This window comes from Equus quagga, chromosome 18 (assembly GCF_021613505.1).
Source record: "Equus quagga isolate Etosha38 chromosome 18, UCLA_HA_Equagga_1.0, whole genome shotgun sequence".
NCBI lineage: Eukaryota > Metazoa > Chordata > Mammalia > Perissodactyla > Equidae > Equus > Equus quagga.
Window position 1 is genome coordinate 27,812,565 of NC_060284.1, and position 27,999 is coordinate 27,840,563.

The following is a 27,999-nucleotide window of genomic DNA, read 5'->3' on the forward strand; positions in this document are numbered from 1 at the left end:
ATTCAATAGGTTGCCTTTTCATTTTGTTGATGGTTCTGTTGCTGTGCAGAAGATTTTAGTTTGCTATAATCCCTCTTGTTTATTTTTGCCTTTGTTGCCTTTGCTTTTGGTGTCAAATCCAAAAAATCATTGCCAAGTATTATGTTAAGGAGTTTGCTCCTATTTTTTCTTGCAGAAGTTTTGTGGCTTCAGGTCTTAAATTTAAATTTTAATCCATTTTGAGTTGATTTCTGTGTATGGTATAAGATAGTGATCCAGTTTCTTTCTTTTGCATCTGGCTGTCCAATTTTCCCAATACCATTTATTGAAGATACTATCTATTGAAGATGTATATTCTTGCTTCTTTGTTATAAATTAATTGGCTGTATATGCATGGGATTATTTCTGGGCAATCTATTCTGTTCCATTGATCTATATGTCCATTTCTATGCCAGTACCATACTGTTTTGATTACTATAGGTTTGTAATATAGTTTGAAATCTGGAAGTGTGATGCCTCCAGCTTTGTTCTTTCTCAAGATTGCTTTGGCTATTCAGGGTCTTCTGTGTTTCCATACAAATTTTAGAATTTTTTTCTTCTATTTCTGTGAAAGATGCCATTGGAATTTTGATAGAAGTTGAATTGAATCTGTAGATCACTTTGGGTAGTATGGACATTTTCACAATATTAATTCTTCCAATCTGTGACCATGGAATATCCTTCTATTTATTTGTGTTTTCTTCAATTTCTTACAGTTTTCAGTGTGCAGATTTTTCACCTCCTTAGTTAAATTTATTCTTAAGTGTTTTATTCTTTTTAAGTCATTGTAAATGGGATGGTTTTCTTAATTTCTCTTTCTGATAGTTCATTACTACTGTATAGAAATGCAACTGATTTTTGTGTATTGATTTTGTATCCTGCAACTTTACTGACTTCTTTTAGAAGTTTTTAAGTTCAACTACTTAGGAAATTGCCAAAATATTGGCAAAATAATAGCAATTCTTAAATGAACCATAGATACAGAAATCTGAGAATGTGCACCATGATTAGCCAATATACCAGTCAGAAAATAGAATTCCTTTGTTTTCTGACAGTAGCTCTCAAAGTCAATGTCAACTGGCTCTAAAGTCTAGCCTGAAGAGCAGTTAAGGAGGATAGAGAGAAAGAAGAAAAGGTAATAGAAGAACAGAAGCTGGCATAACTAACGATTAGAAGTAGCTATAAATGATGGAAAGCAATTCCATTGACAGCAGCTGTAAATGACAGAGAACAGAAACAGAAGTGAGACAGAAGAGAAGTAAGAACAGTATTGGAGGGAACTCATCTTTCCAGCTCACTTCCTTTAGCACCCTCACAAGTACCCACGTACTTGAGGGTAACTGGGGCAAGGGCAAAGCTAAGACCATTTTCTGAGAGCCCTAAAAGCATCAGTATATTGTGGCACACTGCAGTAATGATCACAACAGTGACCTTCTTTGAGCCTTAAGAAAAAGTTGAATTATGTTTAATGTATTCAGGATGCTAAATTTCACTGTAAAATTAGGTGTTAAACTGTAAGTTAAATGGAATCCTACTTATCTGAGAAAGCACTTTTCTCAATTATGAGTAGATAACGTACAAGAGTGCTTTTAAAAAGTCCAACTGCACACAACCCTGTGTGTGTCAACTTGATAGCTACTTTATTGTGATTATAAGAATGTGAATACAAGACTTACTACAAAAAATTGGCACACTAACCACTTGTAAATCAAGTTTATCTAGATAAAGTAGTATAAAGACATCAGAGAGCTGAAATATGCATGTTCAACTTTCATTTTGTAATGCACACTGTGGTTATGACAGTTTTAGTTACTAGCACAGAATTTTTAGAAAGAATAGAAACGATCAGATTAAAAGTGACTAATTTAGGAATATATACCTTATGGATACCTGTAAGAAAAAGAGAATATATTTGAGTACTACACATATTATTTAACTTTTGAAATTAAAATGTCTTCTCTTCATTCATTTTTTTAGGCTTTATGGTTTTTCAGTGTATACAGTCTCATTCTTAGGATCCCAAAGTTAGATCAGAGCACCCAAATGAAGAACATGGAAAAATTATAGAAATGAGAAGTTTAGTTAATAAGGATTGATTTTTTAAATATTATTAATCATTTCCTTAAAGTTTTTTCTTTGAAAACTTTCTAGTGTAATAAACTTTCTTGTAATGAGGACATGTAAGCAGAGTAGCTTATATACATTTATTTCTTATTACAAATTCTGAAGGGAGTCGTTTTTTGTATGTATATATGTTAGATTAACAAAAGTTAGTGTACTTTTATACTTCTGCAGAGAAATTTTTAGATGTACGATTTCAGTCTTGAATAGAAATTGATACTGTCATTAATACTAAAAAAGAAAAGAAATCTGTAAGGAAAAGCTACTTTTCGTGAAATTCCTTAGTATAGTTTAAATATATTTGAAGTGAACATATGTAATTGTCCCAAAATGAAGGGTTTAAACAGAGCTTGGAAAACTCTCATGAGTTGTTATAAAAAGAATTCCCGTTTTGGGATGAAGGCTGACTTAGATGACTTCTAAGAGTCCATGATTTTCTAAGTTATTCATCTAACAAAAATGTATTTAGCACCTACTATGTACCAATTTCTCTATAGGAATCAGAATTAACCAGATTACAAGCCAAAATTTCTGGACATGAAAGAGCAGAAGACATCAAGTTTCTACTAGCCCCATTTTCATCTCCAACAGAAATTACTCCTGGCATTCAAGAACCAAAATTTTCTAAACCTTCTCATACAGCTTTTTTCAAGAGTAAAAAACTACACCGCTCTATTAGTGCCAGTGACCTTAGTTTCAAAACTCGTAGTGATGAAGATCTTTCTGAAGAATTACTACAGGACTTAAAAAAAATGCAATTAGAACAACCTTCAACATTAGAAGAAAGCCAGAAAGATCTGACTTACATCCAGTCGGACTCATTTAAACCTCTCACATGTGACCTAGAAGATGATAGTTCTGAGAAAAATGACTTCAGTACTCTTAGTGGAATGCTAAGATACATAAACAAAGAAGTGAGACTGTTAAAAAAGTCTTCAATGCATACAGGTGCTGGTTTGACTCAGGTATGTATTTCATGCATTAGAAGTTATAATTTGTCTCCAATCAATATCATGTTATAACTTGTAGAAAAATACGTGTATTTAAATGAAGCATGCCATTAGGTGATGTGCACAATTATTGAAGGTACAAAAAAAATTCATTCAAAGTTGCAATGCTTTTACCTCAACAAGTAGACTGTTGTCTTTTAATAAACTTTTGTTAAAATACCCTATATATTTGATTAAATATAATCTCTATATTTGATTAAAGAACTAATTTTACCTCATATTAGGAAAATATTTTGAACTCTAGAATAGTGGAAAATGTTTTTGGAGCTCCAAAATTAGTTATGTTCCTGGAAACCATTCTAGTTAAGAATTAAGGTAACCTTTGTTTTGGTCATAGACTTCCAAGTGGCTCAGAATATCTCATTCGCATGACTTACCTATTCCCATTATTCTTTAGGCATATCATTGTGAATAAGCAACTTTATCCCTACTACATACCTTACAGTTACTCAACATTGTTTATAAGCATTTAATCTTTTTTTTGCATACAGGAATAAACTGTCTCTTCTGGGTAATGTCAGCTTTCTTCAAAAGCCTATTTGCCTCATTTCCAAAACATCAAAATAAGTTTAGTGGCCTAAAAAATCTTTTAAGTGTTTTTAGAATGGACCCAAGACAAAAACTGTTGGAGCTTCTTTTCATTTCTTCACATCCTTCCTTACATTAAAAGGAGCTTAGGGGTCGGCCTGTAGTGGTTAGGTTTGCTTGCTCTGCTTCGGTGGCTGGGGTTCGGGGGTTCAGATCCTGGATGTGGACCTACACACCGCTCATCAAGCCATGCTGTGGTGGCATCCCACATGCAAAATAGAGGGAGATTGGCACAGATGTTAGCTCAGCAGCAATCTTCCTCACCAAAAAAAAAAAAAAAAAGAGCTTAGTTCACTGTAAAGATGACAGCATAGGTAGACTTTGAACTCACCTCCTTCCATGGACACAACAAATTTACGACTACTCTTGGAACAGTTTTGCCTGAGAGAGAACTGAAAGTGGATAAAAAAAACCCACAACAAGGGGCAGTGCTGACTGAGGTGGGAGAGGCAGAAATTCCTTTCTGGAGACAAAAAAGCCACCTTCTGGCACTGACACTTCCCAGCCAGCCGTCTGGGGGCCATCTTAAGGTGTGAAGCCTTCCCTGGAGGAGTGGGAGATCTCAGCAGAGAAGTGTTACCACAGTGAGCAGCTTTTGGACTCCGCACAACTGAGACAAGTGGCATAATATCTGGCTTTGCTGGCTATTAACTGTAATGAGTAATACCCCCAGAAAAGCTATTGGTCATAGAAGGGAAAAAGCCTGCTCTTAAAGGGCCCATGCACAAATTCACCTGTTTTGGAAAGCCACCTAAAATCACTGGAAAGAAAGGTACACAGTTTGGTGAAAAGAGACTCACTTGATAGGCTCTGACTGCATCTCGGTGAGAGGTAAGACCTCCCCAGGGATTGAGACATTGGCAGTAGCCATTACTGTGACCTAGTACAGACATGCTGACACAGACACTGGCAGATGGCACTGGAGTTCTTCCCTTGGCCTGTTAGCCCAGGGTCTTCCCCACCTGCTAGAGCACTGATTTAATCCAGCTCAGCCAAGGCAGGCAGCCCAGCCAAGGGATTGGCCCTACCTACCAGCAAGCCCTCAGGCAACTTACGGGCCCACATAAGTAGGGGGCCTGGAACCTCTGCAGCAGGGCAAGTGGGTCTGCCTCCATAGGGCAGGGCATGCACAAAGGGCAAGCCTGCATTAGCAGAGTGTGTGAGGCCTATGCAGTGAGGCAACCAGGTTGGCTTCAGTCGGTCGGGGCACGTGCACAGGGCAGAACTGTATTGACAGGGTATGTGGCCCTGCAGGTGGTGGGGCTTGTCAGCTGCAGCAGACTTGTGCTTCTCAAACAGCCACCTAGGGGATTGGCTTCACATTCCAAAGCCTGAAACAATTGGGTGCTCCCATGCCTGGGGCCAGCCCCACTCAGCTGCAATCCTGAGTAAGCTGACAACAGCCTGTGGGCCAGAGGCCTGTAGCAATTGTAAGCCCCTGAGCCTAGCAACCAGCCAAGCTGGGGACCTAATCACTTAACAGAAAAACTGCAACTTGACTGTGCTATTCGACCTTGCAGCCAACTGTGCTGGGGCTTCCCAGGCCCAGTTAAGTGCCTGAAGGGCCACATGCAGCTGAGCATTACAACCAGCTGGCCGGGGGGACAGCCTAGTCTCCCCTAGCATCTTCAGCAAGAGCAACCCTGCCACAACAGAAGGACACATGTAGCCCACACAGGGGATACTCCTGGAACATTTGGAACTGGTGACAAGAGGGAAGCACACTGTGGGGCCTCATAAGGCGTCACTTACAGAAGGCCACCTCTCCAAGATAGGAAGACATAACAGACCTACCTAATACATAGATATAAGCACAGAAAAAGAGGCAAAATGAGGAGACAAAGGAATATGTTCCATGTAAGGGAACAGAACAAAATCCCAGAAAAAGAACTAAATGAAAAAGAGATGAACAATCTACCTGACAAAGAGTACAAACTAAAAGTCATAAAGATGATCACTGATCTTGGGAAAAGAATGGATGAACTCAGTGAGAACTCCAAAAAAGAACGGGAAATATAAAAAAAGAACCAATCAGAAATGAAGAATACAATACTGGAAATGAAAAATTCTCTAGAGGAACTCAACAGCAGAGGAGATGGTACAGAAGATCGGATCAATGAGCTGGATGAAAGACTAGAGGAAACGACCCAAGCAGAACAGATAAAAGATTAAAAAGATTGAAGACAGGCAAAGGGACCTCTGGGACAACATCAACCACACTAACATGTGTATTACAGCTGTCCCAGAAGGAGAAGAGGGAGACAAAGGGGCAGAGAAGCTATTTGAAGAAATAATAGCTGAAAACTTTCCTAACCTAAGGAAGGAAACAGACATCCAGGTATAGGAAACACAGCACTAAACAAGATAAACCTAAAGAGGCCCATACCAAGACACATTGTAATTAAAATGTCAAGAATTAAAGATAAAAAGAGAATCCCAAAAGCTGCAAGAGAAAGGCAACAAGTTACATACAAGGGAAACCCCATAAGGCTATCAGCTGACTTCTCAGCAGAAACCTTACAGGCTAGAAGGGAGTGGCATGGTATATTTAAAGTGCTGAAAGGAAAAAACTGACAGCTGAGGGGCTGGCCCCATGGCCGAGTGGTTAAGTTCGTGCGCTCTGCTTTGGTGGCCAGGGGTTTCGCCGGTTTGGATCCCAGGTGTGGACATGGCACTGCTCCTCAGGCCATGCTGAGGTGACATCCCACGTAGCACAGCCAGAGGCACTCACAACTAGAATATACAACCATGTACTAGGGGGCTTCGGGGAGAATGACAAAAAAAAAAAACCCTACAGCCAAGAATACTCTCCGGGGCAAGGTTATCATTCAGAATGGAAGGAGATATATAAAGAGTTTCCCAGACAAGCAAAAACTAAAGGAGTTTATCACCAAGAAACCAGCCTTACAAGAAATGCTAAAGGGACTCATTTAGGTGGAAAAGAAGAGAGCACAAATAGGAATAAAAAATTATCTTAAAAAAAAAGCAATAAAGTCACTGGTAAAGGCCAATATACAGTAAAGGTAGCAATTCAACCACCTATGAAGCTAATATGAAGGTCAAAAGACAGAAGCACTAAAATTATCTATTTCCACGATAAGAGAGTAACGGATACACATGCACAAAAAAAGAGGTGAGATAGGGTATCCAAAACATAAAATATGGGAGGAGGGGAGTAAAAGAATAGAGCTATTAGCAAGAGGTCAAACTAAAGAGATCATCAACTTAATTTAGATTGCTATATATGTAGGTTATTATATATGGACCTCATGGTAATCATAAACCAGAGACCTGTAATAAATACACAAAAAATTAAGAGAAAGGAACCCAAACATAATACTAAATAAATCCACCAAACCACAAAGGAAGAGAGCAAGAGAAGAAGAAAGGAACAGAGGAGAACTACTAAAACACCCAGAGGAAAACTAACAAAATGACAATAAGTACATTCTTATCAATAGCTACTTTAAATGTCAACAGACTAAATGCTCCAATCAAAAGGCATAGGGGGGCCAGTGGGTTAAAAAATCAAGACTCATATGTATGCTGCATACAAGAGACACACATCAGACCTAAAGACACTCACAAACTGAAAGTGAAGGGATGGATAAAGATACTCCATGCAAATGGCAAAGAAAAGAACGCTGATGTAGCAGCACTTATATCAGACAAAATAGACTTTAAAACAAAAACTATAACAAGACACAAGGGCACTACATAATGGTAAAGGGAACAATCCAACAAGAGGATATAATGCTTGTAAATATCTATGCACCCAACATAGGAGCACCTAAATATATAAAGCAATTATGACAGATGTAAAAGGAGAAATAGACAGTAACACAATAATAGTAGGTGACTTAAAGACTCCACTTACACCAATGAATAGATTGTCCAAACAGAAGATTAATAAGGAAACGTTGGCCTTAAATGACACATTAGACCATAGTAGATATATACAGAACATTCCATCCAAAATCCACAGAATGCACATTCTTTTCAAATGCTTGTGGAACATTCTTCAGAATGGATCACATATTAGACCATAACACATGTCTCAGTAAATTTAAGAAGATTGAAATAATGCCAAGCATCTTTTCTGGCCACAGAAGTGTGAAACTAGAAATCAACTACAGGAAGAAAATTTAAAAAGCCACAAAAATGTAGAGATTAAACAAAATGCTACTAAACAACGAGTAGGTCAACAAAGAAATCAAAGGAGAAATCAAAAAATACCTGGAGACAAGTGAAAATGAAAATACAATATGCCAAAATGTATGGGATACAGCAAAAGCAGTTCTAAGAGAGTAGTTTATGGCAATTACAGGCCTACCTCAACAAACAAGAGAAATCTCAAATAATCTAACAGTGCACCTAAAGGAACTGGTAAAAGAAGAACAAACAAAGCCCCAAATCAGTGAAAGAAAGGAAATAATGAAAATCAGAGCAGAAATAAATGAAATACAGACTTAAAAAGCAGCAGAAAAATTCAGTGAAACTAAGAGCTGGTTCTTTGAAAAGATAAACAAAATTGACAACCTTTAGTTAGACTCACCAAGTGAAAAAGAGAGAAGGCTCAAATAAATAAAATCAGAAATGAAAGAGGAGAAATTACAGGAGACACCTCAGAAATACAAAAGATTATAAGAGAATACTATGAACAGCTATATGCCAACAAATTGGATAATCTAGAAGAAATGGGTAAATTCTTAGAATCATACAACCTTCCAAAACTGGGTCAAGAAGAAGTAGAGAATTTGAGTAGACCAATCACCAGTAAGGAGATCGAAACAGTAATCAAAAACCTCCCAAAAGGTAAAAAAAGTCCAGGACCAGATGGCTTCCCTGGTGAATTCTACCAAACATTCAAAGAAGACTTAATACCTATCCTACTCAAACTCTTGCAAAAAGTTTAAGAGGTGGGGAAGCTTCCTAACTCATTCTATGAAGCCAACATTACCCTGATACCAAAACTAGACAAGGACAACACAAAAAAAGAAAATTACAGGCCAATATCACTGATGAACATTGATGCAAAAACCCTCAAAAAAATACTAGCAAATCGAATACAACAATGCATTAAAAAGATCATACACCATGATCAAGTGGGATTTATTCCAGGGATGCAAGGATGGTTCAACATTTGCAAATCAGTCAACATGATATACCACATTAACAAAATGAAGCATAAAAGCACATGATCATCTCAGTAGATGTAGAGAAAGCATTTGACAAGATACAGCATCCGTTTATGATAAAACCTCTTAATAAAATGGGTATAGAAGAAAAGTACCTCAACATAGTAAAGGCCATATATGACAAACCCACAGCTAATATCATTCTTAATGGGGAAAAACTGAAAGCTATCCCTTTTGGAACAGGAACTAGACAAAGATGCCTACTTTCACCATTCTTATTTAACATAGTATTGGAAGTCCTAGCCAGAGCTATCAGGCAAGAAAAAGAAATAAAAGGATCCAAATTGGAAAGGAAGGAGTAAAACTGTCACTATTTGCAGATGACATGATTTTATATGTAGAAAACCCTAAAGAATTCACCAAAAAACTTTTAGAATAATAAATGAATATGGTAAAGTTGCAAGATACAAAATCAACATACAAAAGTCAGTTGCATTTCTATACACTAACAATGAAGTAGCAGAAAGAGAAATTCAGAATACAATCCCCTTTATGATTGCAACCAAAGAATAAAATACCTAGGAATAAATTTAACCAAGGAGGTGAAAGGCCTGTGCACTGAAAACTATAAAACGTTGTTGAAAGCAATAGAAGACACAAACAAATGGAAAGATATTCCATGTTCTTGGATTGGAAGAATTAACATAGTTAAAAAGTCCATACTTCCTAAGGCAATGTACATATTCAGTGCAATCCCTATCAAAGTTCCAATGACATTTTTCACAGAAATAGAACAAATAATCCTAAAATTTGTGTGGAATGACAAAAGACCCCAAATAGCCAAAGAAATCCTGAGAAAAAAGAACAAAGCTCAAGGTATCACACTCCCTGACTTCAAAATATACTACAAAGCTATAATAGTCAAAACAGCATGGTACTGGCACAAAAACAGACGGACAGATCAATGGAACAGAATTGAGAGCCCAGAAATAAACCCACACATCTGTGGACAGCTAATTTTCGACAAGGGAGCCAAGAACATATAATGGAGAAAGGAGAGTCTCTTCTATAAATGGTATTGAGAAAACTGGACAGCCACGTGCAAAAGAATGAAAGTAGACCATTATCTTACACCATACCCAAATATTAACTCAAAATGGATTAAAGACTTGAATGTAAGACCTGAAACTATGAAACTTCTAAAAGAAAACATAGGCAGTACACTCTTCGACATCTGTCTTAGTAGCATATTGTCAAATACCATGTCTGACTGGGCAAGGGAAACAATAGAAAAAATAAACAAATGAGACTACATCAAGCTAAAAAACTTCTGCACTGCAAAGGAAGCCATCAACAAAACAAAAAGACAACTTAACAGTTGGAAGAAGATATTTGGAAACTGTATATCTGATAAGGGGTTACTATCCAAAATATATAAAGAACTCATACATCTCAACAACAAAAAGCCTAACCCAATTCAAAAAGAACAAAATGTCTGAACAGAGATTTCTCCAAAGACGATATACAGATGGCAACAGGCATGTGAAAAGATGTTCAACATCACTAATTATCAGGGAAATGCAAAATCAAAACTACAATGAGATATCATCTCATGCCTGTCAGAATGGCTATAATTAACAAGACAGGAAATAACAAGTGTTGGAGAGGATGTGGAGAAAAGGGAACTCTCATATACTGCTTGTGGGAGTGCAAACTGGTGCAGCCTCTATGGAAAATAGTATGGAGATTCCTCAAAAATTTAAGAATAGAACTACCATATGATCCAGCTATTCCACTGCTGCGTATTTATCCAAAGAACATGAAAACACAAATGCGTAAAGATACATGCACCCCTATGTTCATTGAAGCGTTATTCACAATAGCCAAGACTTGGGAGCAACCTAGGTGCCCATCAAGGGACAAATTGATAAAGAAGGGGTGGTGTATATACTCAATGGAATACTAAGGCATAAAAAAGGGGAAATCTAGCCATTAGTGACAACATGGATGGACTTAGAAGGTATTATGCTAAGCGAAATAAGTCAGAGGGACAAAGTCAAATACCATAAAATCTCACTCATGAATACAAGATGAAAACGACAACAAACACATAGAGACAGAAATTGGATGGGTGGTTACCAGAGGGGAAGTGAGGAGGGAAGAGAGTGAAAGGGGTGATTAGGCACGTGTGTGGTGATGGATTGTAATTAGTCTTTGGGTGGTGAATGTGATATAACCTACACAGAAATTGAAATATAATGATGTACACCCGAAATTTATATAATGTTACAAACCGATGTTACCACAATAAAAAACTAACAATAATAAAAATAAATAATAAAAAGAGTTTAACTTACTATTTATAAGCAGAAAACTGTATAAATATAGCAATATTCTTATTGGTAAAACTAAATTTGTACATTATGAAATTTCAAGTGTATAGCAAACAAGGCAGATGGTATAATAAACAAGGCAATCTTCTATAAAGCCTGATAAAATTTGTTTTCATCTAATCTTTAAAACTACAGTTGTGGTTACTGTGTATTATTTATTGAGCCATTTGATTCATTCAGAATCTATTGAGCATCCACTATATACCGTACACAGGGATTATAGATGTAAAAATGAGCAAGACCCTATCCAAACCGAGCTTACATTTTAGTGAGCAGACCATCAATAAGCAAGTAACTATACATATGCTCTAATGCCAGTTGGAAATAAGTGTTATGAAGAAAAGCTAGCTGGTAAGAGGATACAGTGTGACAGGAGTACTATTTTAGATTTGGTGGTCAGGGAAGGCTTCACAAGAAGGTGACATTTGATCAGAATCCTGTAGGAAGTACGGAAGTCCCAAGATCTAGAGCAGGAGCAATGGAGGAAAGGGAGCAACAGGTACTAAAGTCCTGAGGTGGCAGCATGCCTGGCATGTTGAAAAAGCTGCTAGGAGGTGTGTGGCTGGTTTGATGTAAACAAGAGGGAGAATGATAGGAGATGAGGTAAGAGATGATGCTTGAGGTGGGATAGTGGGTGGGGTGTGGGTGCCCTAGCAGTCTTGTAGCTTTTGTAAGAACTTTGGATTTTATTTGAAGTATGATGGGAAGCTATTAGAGAGTTCTGTTTAGAGAAGTGACATCATCTGATTTATGGCTTTAAAGGATCACTTTGGCTGCTTTATGAAGAATTGATGATAAAGGGACAATAGCAGAGACCATCTAGGAGGCTACTTGTAATGATCCAGGCAATTTTGGATAGGCAGGAGGATAGATGTGGAAGTGTTGAGAATGGTTCAATTTCTGGATATGTTTTGAAGGTAAAGCCAAGAGAATTTGCTGTAGGTTTTGAGTGAAATAGAAGTCAAGGAAGACTCCAAAGATTTTGGCCAGAGTAATTGAGCGAAGAGTTGGCCAGAGTAACTGAGTATTTGCTGAGACGGGAATCCTATAAGATGAGCAGATTTGGAGGCATACAAAGAATCAAGAGTTTCATTTTAGATATATTGAATTTGAGATTTCTATTAGATATTCAAGAGGAGATGATGAATGATTGGATGTATGAGAGTGAAGTATAAATTTAGATATCATCAGCATATAGATGGTAGTTAAAGGCGTAATGCTGGGAATTAGTGGAAGGAGAAAAAATAAGTCCAAAACCTAAGCCTAATTTAGTAAGGCTAAATAATTTTTAGCATTCAGGAAGTTGAAAATCCAATAAAGTTAACGTGAGAAGTAAACAATGAGATAGGAGAAAAATTAGGAGAGTATAATACCACATAGGCCAAGTGAAAACTCACAAAAAATCATACATGCACACAATTTTGAATACAGTTTCAAGGAGTTCACAGACTTTAAGAACTCTTATTTTGAATTAGAGCAGTGGAGGTGCCGTGAATACTGATAATTAGCTAATTCACAGTTTATTAGGAAATTATAAGAAGTATTATTTATATCCATCTTATTTCAAAAAAGGAAAAGTAGTTTATAAAATATGGTCTGTATACCATATAATAAGATGAAAAATAAGAATTGAGAACATCAGCTATAGGGAAAACAATTAAAGATGGAGGAAAACAAGATGAAGCAGAGGTACATGTAAATACATAGAGACATGATAACATTTTCAAATTCCTGGCCCAAGTAAAGACCAAGATGTGACAAGATATTTGACTTGTGTTTTTAGAATCTCCTGGGCCTTTTCCCTTTAGTTTTCTACCTCTCCATGTTGTGGTACTTCTTTGTGCAAATATTTTTCTTTTGTCTTTTTCATTTTCTGCTCTATTTTTTCTCTCTTCTCGCTTTTTCATTGACTTTTTTCCATGTAGCCCTTCGTCTGTCTTCCTTACTGTGCCCTCATTTGAACCATAATGTGACAGTAAGATCTAAATATCTTATTCTTGTTGTGTTCCCTGTTTTTGTTTTTTATATCAGTTTAGTGTAACCTTGCACTCCTTCCCACCCCACCCCCACCAGAATTAGTTGCTTTTTACATCTGCGTGGTCCATTATTGACTTTTTAGGATTCATGTTTTTCAATTTACTAAATATTTTCCACTCTTGCTTTAAATTTGCCCTTGATTATTATAGTGGACTTTAATGCTAAGTAAATATAAGAATATTTCAAATATTAATCTATTATTTTGCATTATTCCAGGGAGAAAATTTGTAATTAAAAGAAGATTTTGATGTGATGAAAAAAATGGAGTTTTTGGTACTGTCCTGTGTTTACTTATTATATGTAGTTCATTCTTCATAGAAGCTGTTATTTTATTGCTTTTGAATAAATTTTATATTTCAGTATTTTTAAAGAAAGGTCTTTCTTCTAAAGCTTACTTGTACTTTGTGAAAATTAATTCATTTTATTCATTAGTTTTGGTTTAAACTTGCCACTTTCCTTGTCTTTGTTTTTATGTAAAAATCATTGTTAAAACACATAGTAAGTACATTGAGTAATTTATGTTTTCAATCAGACTGCCCTATTATTTGCTTATTTTTCTAGTAATACTTTATTTTTTAAATAAGTAATATGAATTTAGAAGTCATTCTACCACATGTTCATAATCGTACTAATAATGGCTGGCTTTTTTTGAGTAAAGTTTACCATTTATTGAGCGCTCTTCTAGGCACTTTATATTTGTTAACTCATTTAATCTACATAACAATCTTGTGAAGTAGGTACTATTATTATTCCTGTTTTACAGGTGGAATTGTGTAACATAATGACACAAATATGCGTTCCAAAGCAATTGGTTTGTTGCAAGTATCAAGAGATGGACTTTGGGTTAGTGACTCCATTTACACATGGTCAGCTTTATGGTAGAATAAAATAATGCAGCAAAATTAAGATGACATATTTAAACCTTCAAATTTAAAAATCTCTCAAGAGTTCAGATTTGATGTCATTAGACCAAATATTTAATTTGTAAGTGAATATAAATGTATCCTTAGAAAATAATATGGAGTTAACCTTTTCTAATAAACATTAAAGCCATTAATATCTTGACAGTACCATTTGAACAACACTAATTCAGAGTTGTAATTATTTGTCAGGAGCTGAATAAAGTTATCTCTTTACTGCTACCTACTAGTGACTTAACTCGAAGAGTTAATCACTGATTCAGTCTCCTTAGCTAGCACCCTTATTTCCTTTTCCTTGTCTTTTTACCTTGTGCTATGTGTTCTTGTTCATAGACTAGCGACCATTACTGAGTAGAGTCACAATGTACATCTGACTCCTTTATAAATTTATAGTTTCCAGTCTGAGTTGGACTCTTCACAATGTTTGACAAACTTTAAAGTTTTCCTTTTAGCTTCCTCATTACAGGTATATTAATATTTATTGTTATTTTCAACTGCTCCTTTTGCTGAATCTTCCCTACTCTCAAGAGATAATGTAGCCACATCATAGGAGATCTTCAAGTCCAATCTCCCTCAATTTCCTTCATCTTTCTAGTCCTGCTTATGCCAGTGTGCATTCGTATTTTCTTCCCTCCTATCTCAGAAAGGCCTGTTTTTCTACAAGGCTAATTCTTCTATTTGTGCACTAAATTTCATTCCTTCTCTTCAACCCTAGGATTAAGTATCCCACTTCTTATCCTATATCCATCCCTTTGACTTCTTCTGTTCATATAAACATGTTAAAATCCCTTCCCTGGCCTTAATAACAACAACAACAGCAACAAAAACTCCACCTTTATACTGCTTACTGCTCAAGAAAATGCTGTTTCTCCTTATCGTGCATACTTATTATTTGTTTGCTCTTTTCCACATCCCACTGGATTCATATAGTCACAATAGGAATAGCTATGTTATGCTCTAATCTGTTAGCCTCTGTAATCCCTGGCTACAGTTGATTCATCCAGGGTTAGAGACTTAGTTTAAGCAAGGCCAGAGTCCTCTCTTAGGAATTTTGAAACTAGAACTGAGAACAAACTAACTCCACTATCTGTTTGCATTCCTGCACTGTAAGATACAAAGCTTTAGAGCTTTTGATAGCCATGTTCCTACCATGTGGGTCAAAGAAGCAATGCAACTGGTCTGGAAAAAGAAGGAGAGAAAATGAAGCAAAGCTACGGAGAGGAACAAGAAAAAGAAGACTGCTGATTCCTGGTTCCACATGTTTTTGAGACGCAGCCACATTATTGACCTTGCATTCTGAGACACCACAATATTCTTATAGTAAGCCCTTTTCTTAAGCTAGTTCAAATTGGATTTCTATCACTTGCAAGCAAAAAAGCCCTAACTGATGTACTTTGTCTTTTCTTTGGCACCAAATTTCTTAGAAAAACTAGTCTATACTCCCTCTTTTACTCTTTACTTGCCATTCAATCCTTAACCTGATACAATCTCACTTCCACTCTAACTATTCTGTTGCCACACCCAGTGCCCTATTTTCCTTCTTTATTTTGTTTAATTTTTCACAGCGTTTTACATTGTTTACCAGCTCTCCTTTGATATTCTTTATGTGACTCCAGAACACTGTTAGTCTTTCCTGATTCTCCTTTTAAAAACAAATAGCTAACCTTTACATAATGCTTACTGTATGCCAAGTAGTGTTATAAACACTTTACAAATGTTAATTCATTTAATCTTCACAACAACCCTCTGAGGAACTATTTTGCAAGGAGGTCATGCAACACAGCACTATATTACCACATAACGTAGATAGAAAATAGTTCACTGGGGAAAGCTTACAAGGAGCATAGTAGTAGAATGTGTACAATCCCCCAAGCTCTCATCCCACAGCTTAGGTCAGGCATAGACTACAGGCACCATAATCAAAGTTCCAGTAGAGAGGAACCCTGCCTCCATAATATTCTACATGTTTATTATTAATAGAGAATGGCTGCAATGGGGCTGAGTGGAGAGGAGATACCAGAAATAGCATAATGCTGAGGAATGTTGGAGTTCTGGCCCAGCCACAGAAGAGGAAACTTGCTGAGCACCTCGTGCATGCAAGGTCACACTTTAGGTATAAGGACCAAGCCTTAGGATAGAGGTACACCATAGAACTGAATCAAAACCAAAATAGACCCCCTAGCAAAGGATAAAACCAAGCCTGAGGGGATCAAGAGGATCTGCCAATAATTTAATTCAGCATCCTTTAAAGGAAGGGAAAATAATCTGAAATTCCAGTATCACTATTATATATCAGCCACAATGTCCAACATACAATTTTTAAAAAATTACTAGACATGAGAAGAAATAGAAAAATACGACCCATAACCTAGAGAAAAGCCAGTCAATAGAAACCAAACCCAAGATAACCTAGACGTTAGAATTAGCATACAAGGACTGTACAGCAACTATGGTAAATACTTTTGAGGATTTAAAAGAAAAGACATACATAATGAAAGAAAAGATGGAGAGGAATCTCAGCAGACAAATAGAAGATATAAATGAGCCAAATGGAAATTCTAGAATCAAAACATACAATATCTGAAATAAAAAATTACTAGTACAGGGCCCAGCCCCATGGCTGGGTTGTTAAAGTTCCAGGCACTCCGCTTTGGTGGCTTGGGTTTGTGGGTTCAGATCCTGGGTGCAGACCTACTCCACTCACCAGCCATGCTGTGGAAGTGTCCTACATACAAAAAGTGGAGGAGGATTGGCATAGATGTTGGCTTGGGCCTTATCTTCCTCAGGCAAAAGAAGAGTGGGCTTTGGCAGTGGCTGTTAACTCAGGGCAAATTTTCCTCAGCAAATGAAAGTAATAATAAATAAAAGATAACTTCTGCTCTTTGTTCTTTCTGAATGTCAACATAACTTTAACCAACTAAAGAGGGTAAATATTCACTACCAGCTTAACCTTTAAGATATGTTAATAGAGTGATATTTTAGATTCATGGCAGCATGCTAAATACCTTTTAAAATTAAAAGTAGTCATTCATAAACTTCTACACTTCCACCAGAAAATGAAAGCTACTTTCTAAGTAACACAGTATAAATGTTGTTGAATACTGAATAATACTGAATAATAATCAGTAAACTTTAAACATGAGAATTCTGTGTGAAAGCATATGAATGTGTGTATATATTTGTATTTATATAAATATATGTATATCAACTATATATTTATAATTTGTAGGCAGAAATGGTGGGGGTAAATTATTTGGAGAAAATACTTTTTTTTTGGAAGGTAGAGATGACATGTGGAGGAAGGTGTGACAAACCAAAGGAAGAGAATAAACCGAGACTCTATGCAAGAATCAGTATTTTTCAATATGAACAAAAAGTACATGCATCTTTTCACTAGATTTGTCAATTTCAAAATTAACTAACAAATTTCATCTTAAAATTTCAGAAATTAATCTATAAATTTAACCTAAATATTGGATAGTGTCATATTAGTCATATCGATATTGTAATGACAAAACCCTGCATCAAGCATTTTATGGCAATATTTCCTCGTATGAATGACCCCATCTTACTTTGTTTCACTTTGCATATTTAAAAAGTGTTCAGTTTAGTGCTAACAGTTGGGAAGAGCACCACAAGTTTTGTTAAAATTTTCCTTCCTCTTGTTTGCCCCCTACGTATTACACTTCAGATCGCTCTTCTCATCTTCTCATTGATTCACTTATTCCCTCAACTTGACAAACAATTACAAGGCATTTATGATTTACAAGACAAGCTCTCTAGGTTTGAATAGGTGTCCAATTTACCGGGAAGCCAAAACTAAACAAGTAATTACACAATCAATTATTTACTACTGTAAAGAGAGAAGGAAGGGGGAATGGGGTGGGTGGGAGGGCATGTGAAGACCATGCTCTGCAGAGGGAGAAGCAAGTATGAAGGGCCTGAACTGGGAAAAGAAAAGGGTCTTTTTAAGTAAATAAATGAAAGCCAATGAGACAAACATTAGAGGTAATCTGGTCGAGATTGTAAAGAGCTTGCAGTTGTACTACGGGTTTACGTCTTTATCCTAACAGCAAGGGGAAACCACTGAAGATGTTCAAGCAGTGAAGGATACAGCAGATTTACGTTTCTGAGGCACATCAGCAAGTCTTAATAAAGCCAGGAGGCATCCACTTCTTAATCATTAGACTGAGAACAGTCATGTCAATGTATGAATAGGTACCGATTTGATGTCTTTACCAGAAATTAACTCGAGATAGCATTAGTTAGAATTATATAACTCTAGGTTATAGGTGTTAATCAAAAAATTATTAAAAGTACACTATAAGAATAGAATTAAAAGGAAATGTCTCTCTCCCATTTTCATATTTTCCGTATGTATTAAGCACATACTAAATCACTTAGAATAAGACTAGAGGAGGAAGAAATAACTTTCAATCTCCTCCCCGCCTCCCCCCGACCACCTCCGGCCCCGTTCCCTGTGCATTCCCTGTGGCAGCATTCCTTGTGGCAACGGGATGCTCTTGTGGTTTCCAGCAGCCTCCAAAAATTTTCTTCTTGGCTGCATTGGTAGGCAGCTCTCATGTTCCGCTGAGCGGCCTCCAGCAAGCCTCTTCTTCACGGCAGGGCAGACGGGGATGGCGAGCCTGTATCTGCAGCAACTGAACCACCTCCTCCGAGGAATGAATCTCAGCTTTGGGAGAGCGGGGAGAAGGAGAAGGGGCTCCCTAAATTCTGAGTTATTCACAGTCCAAATTTCCCTCAGTCCTAGGAGTGGCAGCATATCAAATTTGCCCTGTGGGAATCACTTCTGTGGTTACCGTCTCCTGACTAGAGCCTGACTGATACAAGTGCAAAATGTAGTAAAAGCAATAAACAGCCATTGTTTGAGGGAAGTTTAAAAGTTGGAAAATACGGGGGAAAAAAGCATCAATATTAAGTGGAATCATAGCAGGTTATTTTTAACTTTTAATTTTTCTTTTTCTGTATCATTATACACTCACATATTATATTAATTTAATTTAATCATGTTTCCTACTTATTATACATTATCTTTGCCCACAGACATTGTATATTCTTGAATCCACTTTTTAATGACCGCATAGTGAGTCGTTATAAAGGTAGATTTCAATTTATTTAACCCATTTTCTCTGTTCTTTTAAATTTAGTCTGCTTTCAGTTATCTTAAACTTTAAATTTATATTTTAAGAGATAGCATAAGTATCTTTATAACTATATAAATTTATTCTTGGATAATTATTTCTCTCTCAATTTGACAACAAGTATTTTAGTGGCTACTGTGTAATTTTATGTGGGAGAATGAACTCTGAGCTCTGGCTTCTATTTTTAGTAAGAGATAGCATTAAACACTTTTTTCTTAATTTTATAACCTGAAATATTTAAAATCTGATAAAAATCGAACAGTTCTAGAAAAAGAACTGGCATTCATCAAACTAATTTCTAACAAGTGACCCTATCGCTGATGGAGTTGCTTCTGTTATAGCTTTGCGGTTTTTTCATGGTATTTGAGCTTTGTCTTTGGTTTCATTTTCTATCCCATCTCCCCTTAAGGCTCATCATCCACATCATACAGTTACCCAGCGACGGAAAGCCAACATTTATTTGTTCCAAGTCTTCTACTGAGGTACTTCGTTTAGACCTGCTTTCCTAGGCTTTTTGCTTCTCTTTAACTTTTTCAAGCTATAATTTCTTCACTTGAAAAACAGGAGTTTGGGGCTAATAAGATGATAACCAGTATATTTTCCTGTTCTAATATTCTATGATTCTAGATCCTTCCCTCCTTCTGCAATCAGTTTCTTACCAGAATTAAACATGAAATCGTCTAAAATTCAAGAGATTACAGTATAAAGAACTCTAACTGACCTCCCTGCCACTTAATAAAAATATCTGGCTCTGAAATTAAAAAAAAAAATCAACCCTGAAAACTTAACTCTTTCTTTTTAATTAAGTTTTATCTGTAATAAATAGTTGCTGCAATTTTTCCATTTGGAGCAAAGGGTTATTTGAATATATCAAATATTTAAATCTATATTAGCATCCTATATCTAGGCAAACCAGTTCCTTCTACACTAACTTATCCAGGTAAGAGCAAAAAGTAATTTCAAAAGTCATATTTAGTATAATTGGGTGTATTCACAGCACAGCTGCAAATCTCTCGAAGTTGTTATAAACCATGCAGAACTACTTCCTTGTGACAGTATGTTGAGCATTTAAATGGAAATCAGAGAACCTAAGCTATCTATTTCAATTCAGCTAGCAATTCTGCAGAGCTTAAAAATCTAAATGCCACAGAACTGTGAAAAAACAACTACCAAAAATTTATACAATTAAATTGAAATCTATAAAAATTATAGTTTTCAAACATCTGCTAATCTCCCTGTAAACATACATGTCTTTTCAAAATCATTTAAACTTTATAATGCCCATATCATGCTTATTATCTTCAAATTACTCTGATGTTCTGATAGAATTTAAAGGTTTAGATTTTTAAACATGGTTATTTGAAATTCTTTATCTTTCCCATGTGATTCTCAGATAGGAGATTTCCGGTTGCCACACTCAACTGATACTGCCAAGGTCACCAGTGGCGAGATAACCAGTTGTCTATTCAACCTTTCTGCCCCAAATGTCTCCTATGACTCTTTTTCCTTATTTTAGCTTCTTTGTTTTTGTTACACTAGATCCTAGTTCTGACCTCCATAGCCATTTCTTATCCCCTTTATTTCCTTACCCTTTTCTTCTCTTCCTTCCCCTCCTCTCCCCTCTTTTCACTCTAATATAAGGAAAATTCCACATAAGGCCTCAACTCCCACTTATATATTGAAAACTCTCAAATACATATATACAGTGATGATTTTTCTTATAAAGCCTGAATCTATATTTCCAGCTGCTCACTGAACATCACTACCTGGAAACTCATGTGTTCAAATCTAAATTAATTGTTATTTTTATCCCATTTCATTCATCACCAATTCTTTAGTCTTTATTCAATTCTTTATTCACTTTCAATTCTTTATTCATATTCTCCATGTTCCCCATTTTAATGATGGCACCATGTATCTCCTAAGCTAACTCAGAAATTTAGAGATCCTTCTTAAATCCTTTTCTCCATCTATATTTCATTCATCAGAAAACACTCTCAATTCCGCTTCCTGAATACCTTTAAGATCATTTCCTTAATTTCTATACTATATAATATAGACAACACTGTCTATATTCAGGTTGTCTCCATCTTTCACTAGCAACATCCTGACTAGTTTCTCCACCTCATCAAAATCAGCTTCCTCACTAAAAATACAATAAAAACACAATGCTTTCTCTCTCATTTCTTTTTTACAATGGTTCCTTGTAATCTCCCTTAACAAGTCATAGATATAGTAAATATATAGAAAATATAGAAGTCTCTCCAGAGTTAACATAAGTAAAGTGGTCTTTTCTTCTTCCTGCTCATGTATTGTCAAACGTTTGACAGTGAATTTTTACACCAGCTAATCAGACGTCATGCAGTGGGGACAGAAACTCAAACACTGATTTCTCTGGGAGTATGTCTGATTTCTAATGCTAGGCCCTATAAATCTTCTATATTTGTCCTACACTTTTACTCGTAAGCGTTCCACTTTACACCATTTTGGTGGCATTTTTGCAAACATCCCTTGTTGCATGTAGTCTCTCCTGGGATTTCAACGCTCAACTGTATTATAGCAGTACAATACGGATGGAGTATGATGGGGACTTCAACCCATCAAACAAATCTGTTATGGACCGTCTTTGGTAAAATCTTCAACCCATTAAGAAATTATGTGTTACGTATGAATTTTGGAATTGTTTTTCTACTTCTGTGAAAAATGCCATTGGGATTTTGATAGGGATTGCGTTGAATCTGCAGATTGCTTCAGCTGGTATGGACATTTTAACAGAATTAATCCTTCCAGTTCATGATCATGGAGTATCTTTCCATTTATTTATGTCTTCATTTTTTTCATCAATGTCTTATAGTTTTCAGTGTACAGGTTTTTTCCTCCTTGGTTAAGTTTATTCCTAAGTATTTTATTGTTTTTCATGTTATTGTAAATGGGATTGCTTTCTTAATTTATCTTTCATATAGTTTGCTGTTAGTGTACATAAATACAACTGATTTTTGTACATTAATTTCATATCTTGTAACTTTCTGGATTTGTTTATAAGTTCTTAAAGTTTTTTTGGTGGAGTCTGGGGTTTTCTCTATATAAAATCGCGTCCACTGCAAAAAGAGACAACTTTACTTCTTTCTGATTTGGATGCCTTTTTATTTGTTTGTCTTTCGTAATTACTCTGAGTAGGACTTTCAGTACTGTGTTGAATAAAAGTGACAAGAGCAGGAATCCTTGTCTTGTTCCTGATCTTAGAGAAAAACCTTCTAGCTTTTCACCATTGAGTTTGATGTTAGCAGTGCATTTGTCGTACATGGCCTTTATTACGTTGAGATATATTTCATTTATATCGTTTGTTGAGATTTTTTATTATAAAAGTATATTAAATTTTGTCAAATGCTTTTCTTTGTCTATCAAGATGATCATGTGCTTTTTATCCTTCATTCTGTTAATGTGGTGTATCACATTTATTGATTTGATATGTTGAACCATCCTTTCATCTCAGGTATAAATCTCATTTGATCATGGTGATGATCCTTCTAATGTACTGTTAAATTTGATTTACTAGTATTTCGTTGAGGATTTTTGCATTTATGTTTATCAGGGATATTGACTTGTAATTTTCTTGTTTTGTGGTGTCACCTGGCTTTGATATCAGAGTAACGTTAGCCTCATAAAATGAGTTTGGAAGTGTTCCCTCCTCTTCTATTTTTTGGAAGCATTTGAGAAGGATTGGTATTAATTCTTTTTTTAATGTTTGGTAGAATTCATCAGTGAAGTCATCTGGTCCTGAGCTTATCTGTGTTGGGAGATTTTTGATTACTGATTCAATCTCCTTACTTGTTGTTGGTATAATTAGATTTTCTGTTTCTTCATGTTTCAGTCCTGGTAGGTTGTGTTTCTAGGAATTCATTAATTTCTTCTAGGTTATCTATTTTCATATAAATGTTCATAGTAGTTTTTTATGATCTTTTGTATTTTGTGGTATCAGTTGTAACCTCTCTTGCATTTCTGCTTTTTTTGTTTGAGTCTTCTTTTTTTTCTTAGTCTAGCTAAGTTTGTCAATTCTGTTTATCTTTTCAAAAAACAGTTCTTAGTTTCATTAATTTTTTCCTATTGTTTTTCTAGTCTCTATTTCATTTATTTTTGCCCTTATCTTGGTTATTTTCTTCCTTCTTCTAACTTTGGACTTAGTTTATTCTTTTTTTTTTCTAGCTCTTTGAAGTGTAAAGTTAGATTGTTTTTTGAGATCTCTCTTTTTTCTTAATGTAGGCATTTATCACTATACTCTCCCCTCAGAATTGCTTTGGCTATGTTCTATAATTTTTGGTATATTGTGTTTCCTTTTTTGTTTTTTTCAAGATATCTTTGGTATAATTTTTATTTCTTTTTTGACCCACTGGTATGGTATGGAACCACAAAGACCCCCAAATAGCCAAACCAATCTTGAGAAAGAAGAAGCAAGCTGGAGGCGTCACACTTCCTGATTTCAAACTATACTACAAAGCTATAATAATTAAAACAGTATGGTACTGGCATAAAAACAGGTCCATAGACCAAAAAAACAGAATAGAAAACCCAGAAATAAACCCACACATTTATGGTCAATGGATCTTTCACAACAGCACCAAGAACACATAATGGGGAAAGGATAGTCTCTTCAATAAATGGTGTTGGGAAAACCTGACATCCACACACAAAAGAATGAAACTGGACCCCTATATTACAGCAATTGAAAAAATAAATTCAAAATGGGTTAAAGACTTAAATGTAAGACCTGAAACCACAAAACTTCTAGAAGAAAACATCGGGGAAAGAGCTCCTTTATATCAGTCTTGGCAATGATCTTTCGGCTAGCATTTTTAGTGCTAAAACACAGACAACAAAAGCAAAAATAGAAAAATAAAGCTAAAACCACATCAAGCTAAAAAGCTTCTGCATAGCAAAAAAAGAAAAAAATCAAGAAAATAAAAGGGTAACCTACAGAATGGGAGAAAATATTTGCAAACCGAATATCTGATATAGTGTTAATAACTAAAATATATAAGGAACTCATAACTCATTAGCAAAGAAATAAATAACCTTGTTTAAAAAATGGACAAAGGACCTGAATACATATTTTTCCAAAGGATATATACAAATAGCCAATGGATACATGAAAAGGTGCTCAACATCACTAATCATCAGGGAAATGCAAATCAAAACCACAATGAAATATCACTTCACATCTGTAGCATGTATATTATCAAAAGAGATAACAAATGTTGGATAGGGTATGTAGAAAAGAGAATCCTTATATACTATTGATGGGAATATAAATTGGTACAGCCATTATGGAGAAGAGTATGGAGGTTCCTCAAAAAATTAAAACTAGAACTACCCATATGATCTAGCAATCCCATTCCTGGGTATACATCCAAAAGATATCAAATCAGTATCTTGAATTGATATCTTCACCTCCCTGTTCATTGCATCATTACTCACAATACCCAAGATATGGAAACAAACTAGGTGTCTGTCAATGGATGACTGGATAAATAAAATATGATATGATATGAGATATATATATATATAAAGGGTTATTATTCAGCCATAAAAAAGAAATAAATCCTGCCATATGTCCAACACTTTGTTACTGCTGGCTCAGTTTAAGAGTGGTGATTTATTTCAAGATGCAGTGGGGTCAAAAGCCTTTGTTCACATGATCTTGTATAGGACCCCAAAATGTGGCCCAGATGTCATTTAGGGCTTGCCTGCCCCTTGAGAGCTAGATAAGACTTGCTAAAATTCCCAACCCTACTTACTTTGGAAATCCAAAGCCATCAAGTTTTCTGTTGATGGGTGGTAGGGAGAGAACAGATTCATATCTTTTGGTCATTTCACAATGTTTCACTGGATTTTCTAATTCTGTTCCCTCTTTACTCCCTAGTTTTATTTCCTTTCCTAGAAAACAAATCCCCTCCTTAGTACAGACCTAGAAAATCAGGTTTACCCTTGAGGCCTTATCTCAGAGTCTCACTCTGTATCCATCAGTGACTTTTCAAGAAATCTTCTGAAAGAGGACCATTTTATCTATGATAGAATTCAGATGCCAGATGCTAAAATAATATATTTCCACCTTCTCATAACTGTCTTATTACTCAACTTCTATGATTTATTTCTTATTTCTTAGCTGTAAAGTAGGCTCTGTGGCAGGCCCTATCCGTTACCTTAAATATCATCTTGTCAAGCATCCTGAGACCTGTTGAGGAAAATGACTTTCCCAGGGTGACACTGTTAGTTAGAATCAGAGCCACACTGTAACTTGAGGCTCTGAATACTCCGAGTTGCACTGATATTCCAAATAAATGCAATCATTATTTAGGCAACTTACTGAAAGAATTTTCTTCATTTACTCAAATGATAAAGATTCAAAATATGTAATATGGGAAGATTTTTAAATGTATATGTTTCATTTGAATATTGCAACCATGATAGTAACCACTCGTGGACCAGATATTCCTTGTGAGTTTACATTAGAAAAGTGTTTACGTATACCTACAATTTATTACTTTTTCAAATCATAGATCAAAGTGCCACATAGTAATAAAATTGCTAAATTAAATTTATCAGTACTGTGAAGTCAGTTTTTATATATTTACATTTTTAATTCAATATATATAAATTTAATTTTATAAAATCAAAAACATAGAGATGTTTCAGTGGAGAGAATGCATTGAAGTAATTAAATTAAATTGGTTTGTATCTACCTAAACTTACACAATTACATTATTTACCTATTCTTTCTAGTCAGATAAGAAGGTTTTATTAGAATAACAACTACAATTTGTTGCACATTTGTCGCAGGCAGTGTACCTATATGTTAGCACACTTCTATAACTTCTCTGTGAGTTAGCTATTATTTGCCATTATAAGCCAAGAACACTAAGGTTAAGTAAATTGCCCACAGCCACACAGAAAAGTAGCAGGTATTGAATTCAAACCCAGGTCTGTCTCACTCCCAAACCCAAATTTTTGCTAATGCAAAAACTGATTCTTTCTTTCCAGTTATCAATATTCTTGTACTATCTATTTAAGTCTATTTGCATGTAGATTGTTTTTCAGAGGTTGCATGTTAGTATCCAGTAAAGACCTACATTTTCTTTCATTTACTCACTCATCAATTTATTCAACAAATATTTATTTAAAGCCTATTTTGTATCAGAGAGTATGTCAAGTGCAAAAGATTTAATGTATTCTTATATATAAATAGATATGTGAATATTTATAAAGATTTGTCTTTGTAATAACATTTTATTCTTTTATGAGCTTTTCTCAAATTACATATTTATTAAAATAGATAACTTAAAATACTATTAATGCAGGGCTGGCCTGGTGGCACAGTCGTTAAGTTTGCATGCTCCACATCAGCAGCCTGGGGTTTGTGGGCTCAGATCCCAGGTGCAGACCTAGGCACTGCTCATCAAGCCATGCTGTGGTAGCGTCCCACATACAAAATAGAGGAAGATTAGCACAGATGTCAGCTCAGCAACACTCTTCCTCAAGCAAAAAGAGGAAGATTGGCAGCAGATGTTAACTCAAGGCCAATCTTCCTCACCAAAGAAAAAAAAAACTATTAGTGCAATAATAAATTTTGAGAAAAATCTCTAAGCCATCTGAGATATTTTCCCCCTTGGAAACCTTGCCAATTCCTCATTTAAAATTTTTCCTCCAAAATCTCTGAAATAGTGAGAATGCAGCCTTGCCTGGCCTGTACATGGACTTGCTTTCCCAATTATATTAAACATATTTTCTTAGCTTTTTTGACGGTCCCTAACATATTGATTCATTCTTGCCCAGTATTCATCTTGAAGCAATAAAATCTAGGACAAGGGCTGCAGGAAGACTCACCCTAATTGGCAATATGTCCGCATTTTTCTGGGTGACGTGTAAGGATGGACTTGGCAGCAATAAGAGTATCAGCACACCTGACCAGCAACATTTAAAGCATCCACATAACGCACATGATTTAACTCTATGAACAGCCAATATTCCCAGGATAAATCTTTTTTCTCTAAATAAAGCTGCCATTTTTTTCTTTTGCTGAGGAAAATTTTTCCCTGAGCTAACATCTGTGCCAATCTTCCTCTATTTTTCAGTATGTAGGCCACCAGCATAGCATGACCGCTAACAGAGCAGTGTAGGAGCTGAACCCAGGCTGCCAAAGCAGAGCGTGGTGAACTTAACCGCTAGGCCACTGGGGCTGGCCCCAATGCTGCCACTTTTTTAAGTTCAAAACTTACGTATTAAAATACAGATTTGACTTTAATAATCTACCAATGATGAGCTAAATGATATAAACCTGTTCCAAAATGTATTATGCCTTCAACTAATCTGATGGGAGAGGGAAAGTCAAGAGCAACAGACACCTTCTTGGACCTACTTTGATTTGTGCCTAAACTTTTAGGGGTTTTCAGAGAAACCCTTGAATCTGGGAATGGACTAGAACCCACACTAGGGCCTCCATGTTGGCCTGTGCACCTCCTTCTACTCAAAGACAAAGTGATCTAAGATATTACCTGAGACATTTAAGAGAAAGGGAGAATACAAAATCCTTATGGGGATAATTCTAAGATATCTCCAAA

The 27,999-nt window shown here is 35.7% G+C and overlaps 1 protein-coding gene across 5 annotated transcripts in view; it reads left to right on the forward strand.

Annotated features, from left to right (window-relative positions):
• The window catches only part of CCDC18 (coiled-coil domain containing 18), a 100,514-nt gene extending 86,250 nt beyond the window's left edge, over window positions 1-14,264 (forward strand). For 3 of the 5 annotated variants that reach the window (XM_046645101.1, XM_046645105.1, XM_046645102.1), the window contains exon 29: window positions 2,637-3,232. In XM_046645101.1, coding sequence (XP_046501057.1) covers window positions 2,637-3,161 — 525 coding nt within the window. In that variant the 3' untranslated portion in view covers window positions 3,162-3,232. Of the gene's footprint in view, window positions 1-2,636; window positions 3,233-13,521; window positions 13,799-14,068 lie in introns of those variants that run through there. The other 2 variants (XM_046645104.1, XM_046645103.1) reach the window with 2 other exon arrangements.
• The last annotated feature ends 13,735 nt before the right edge of the window (window positions 14,265-27,999 follow it).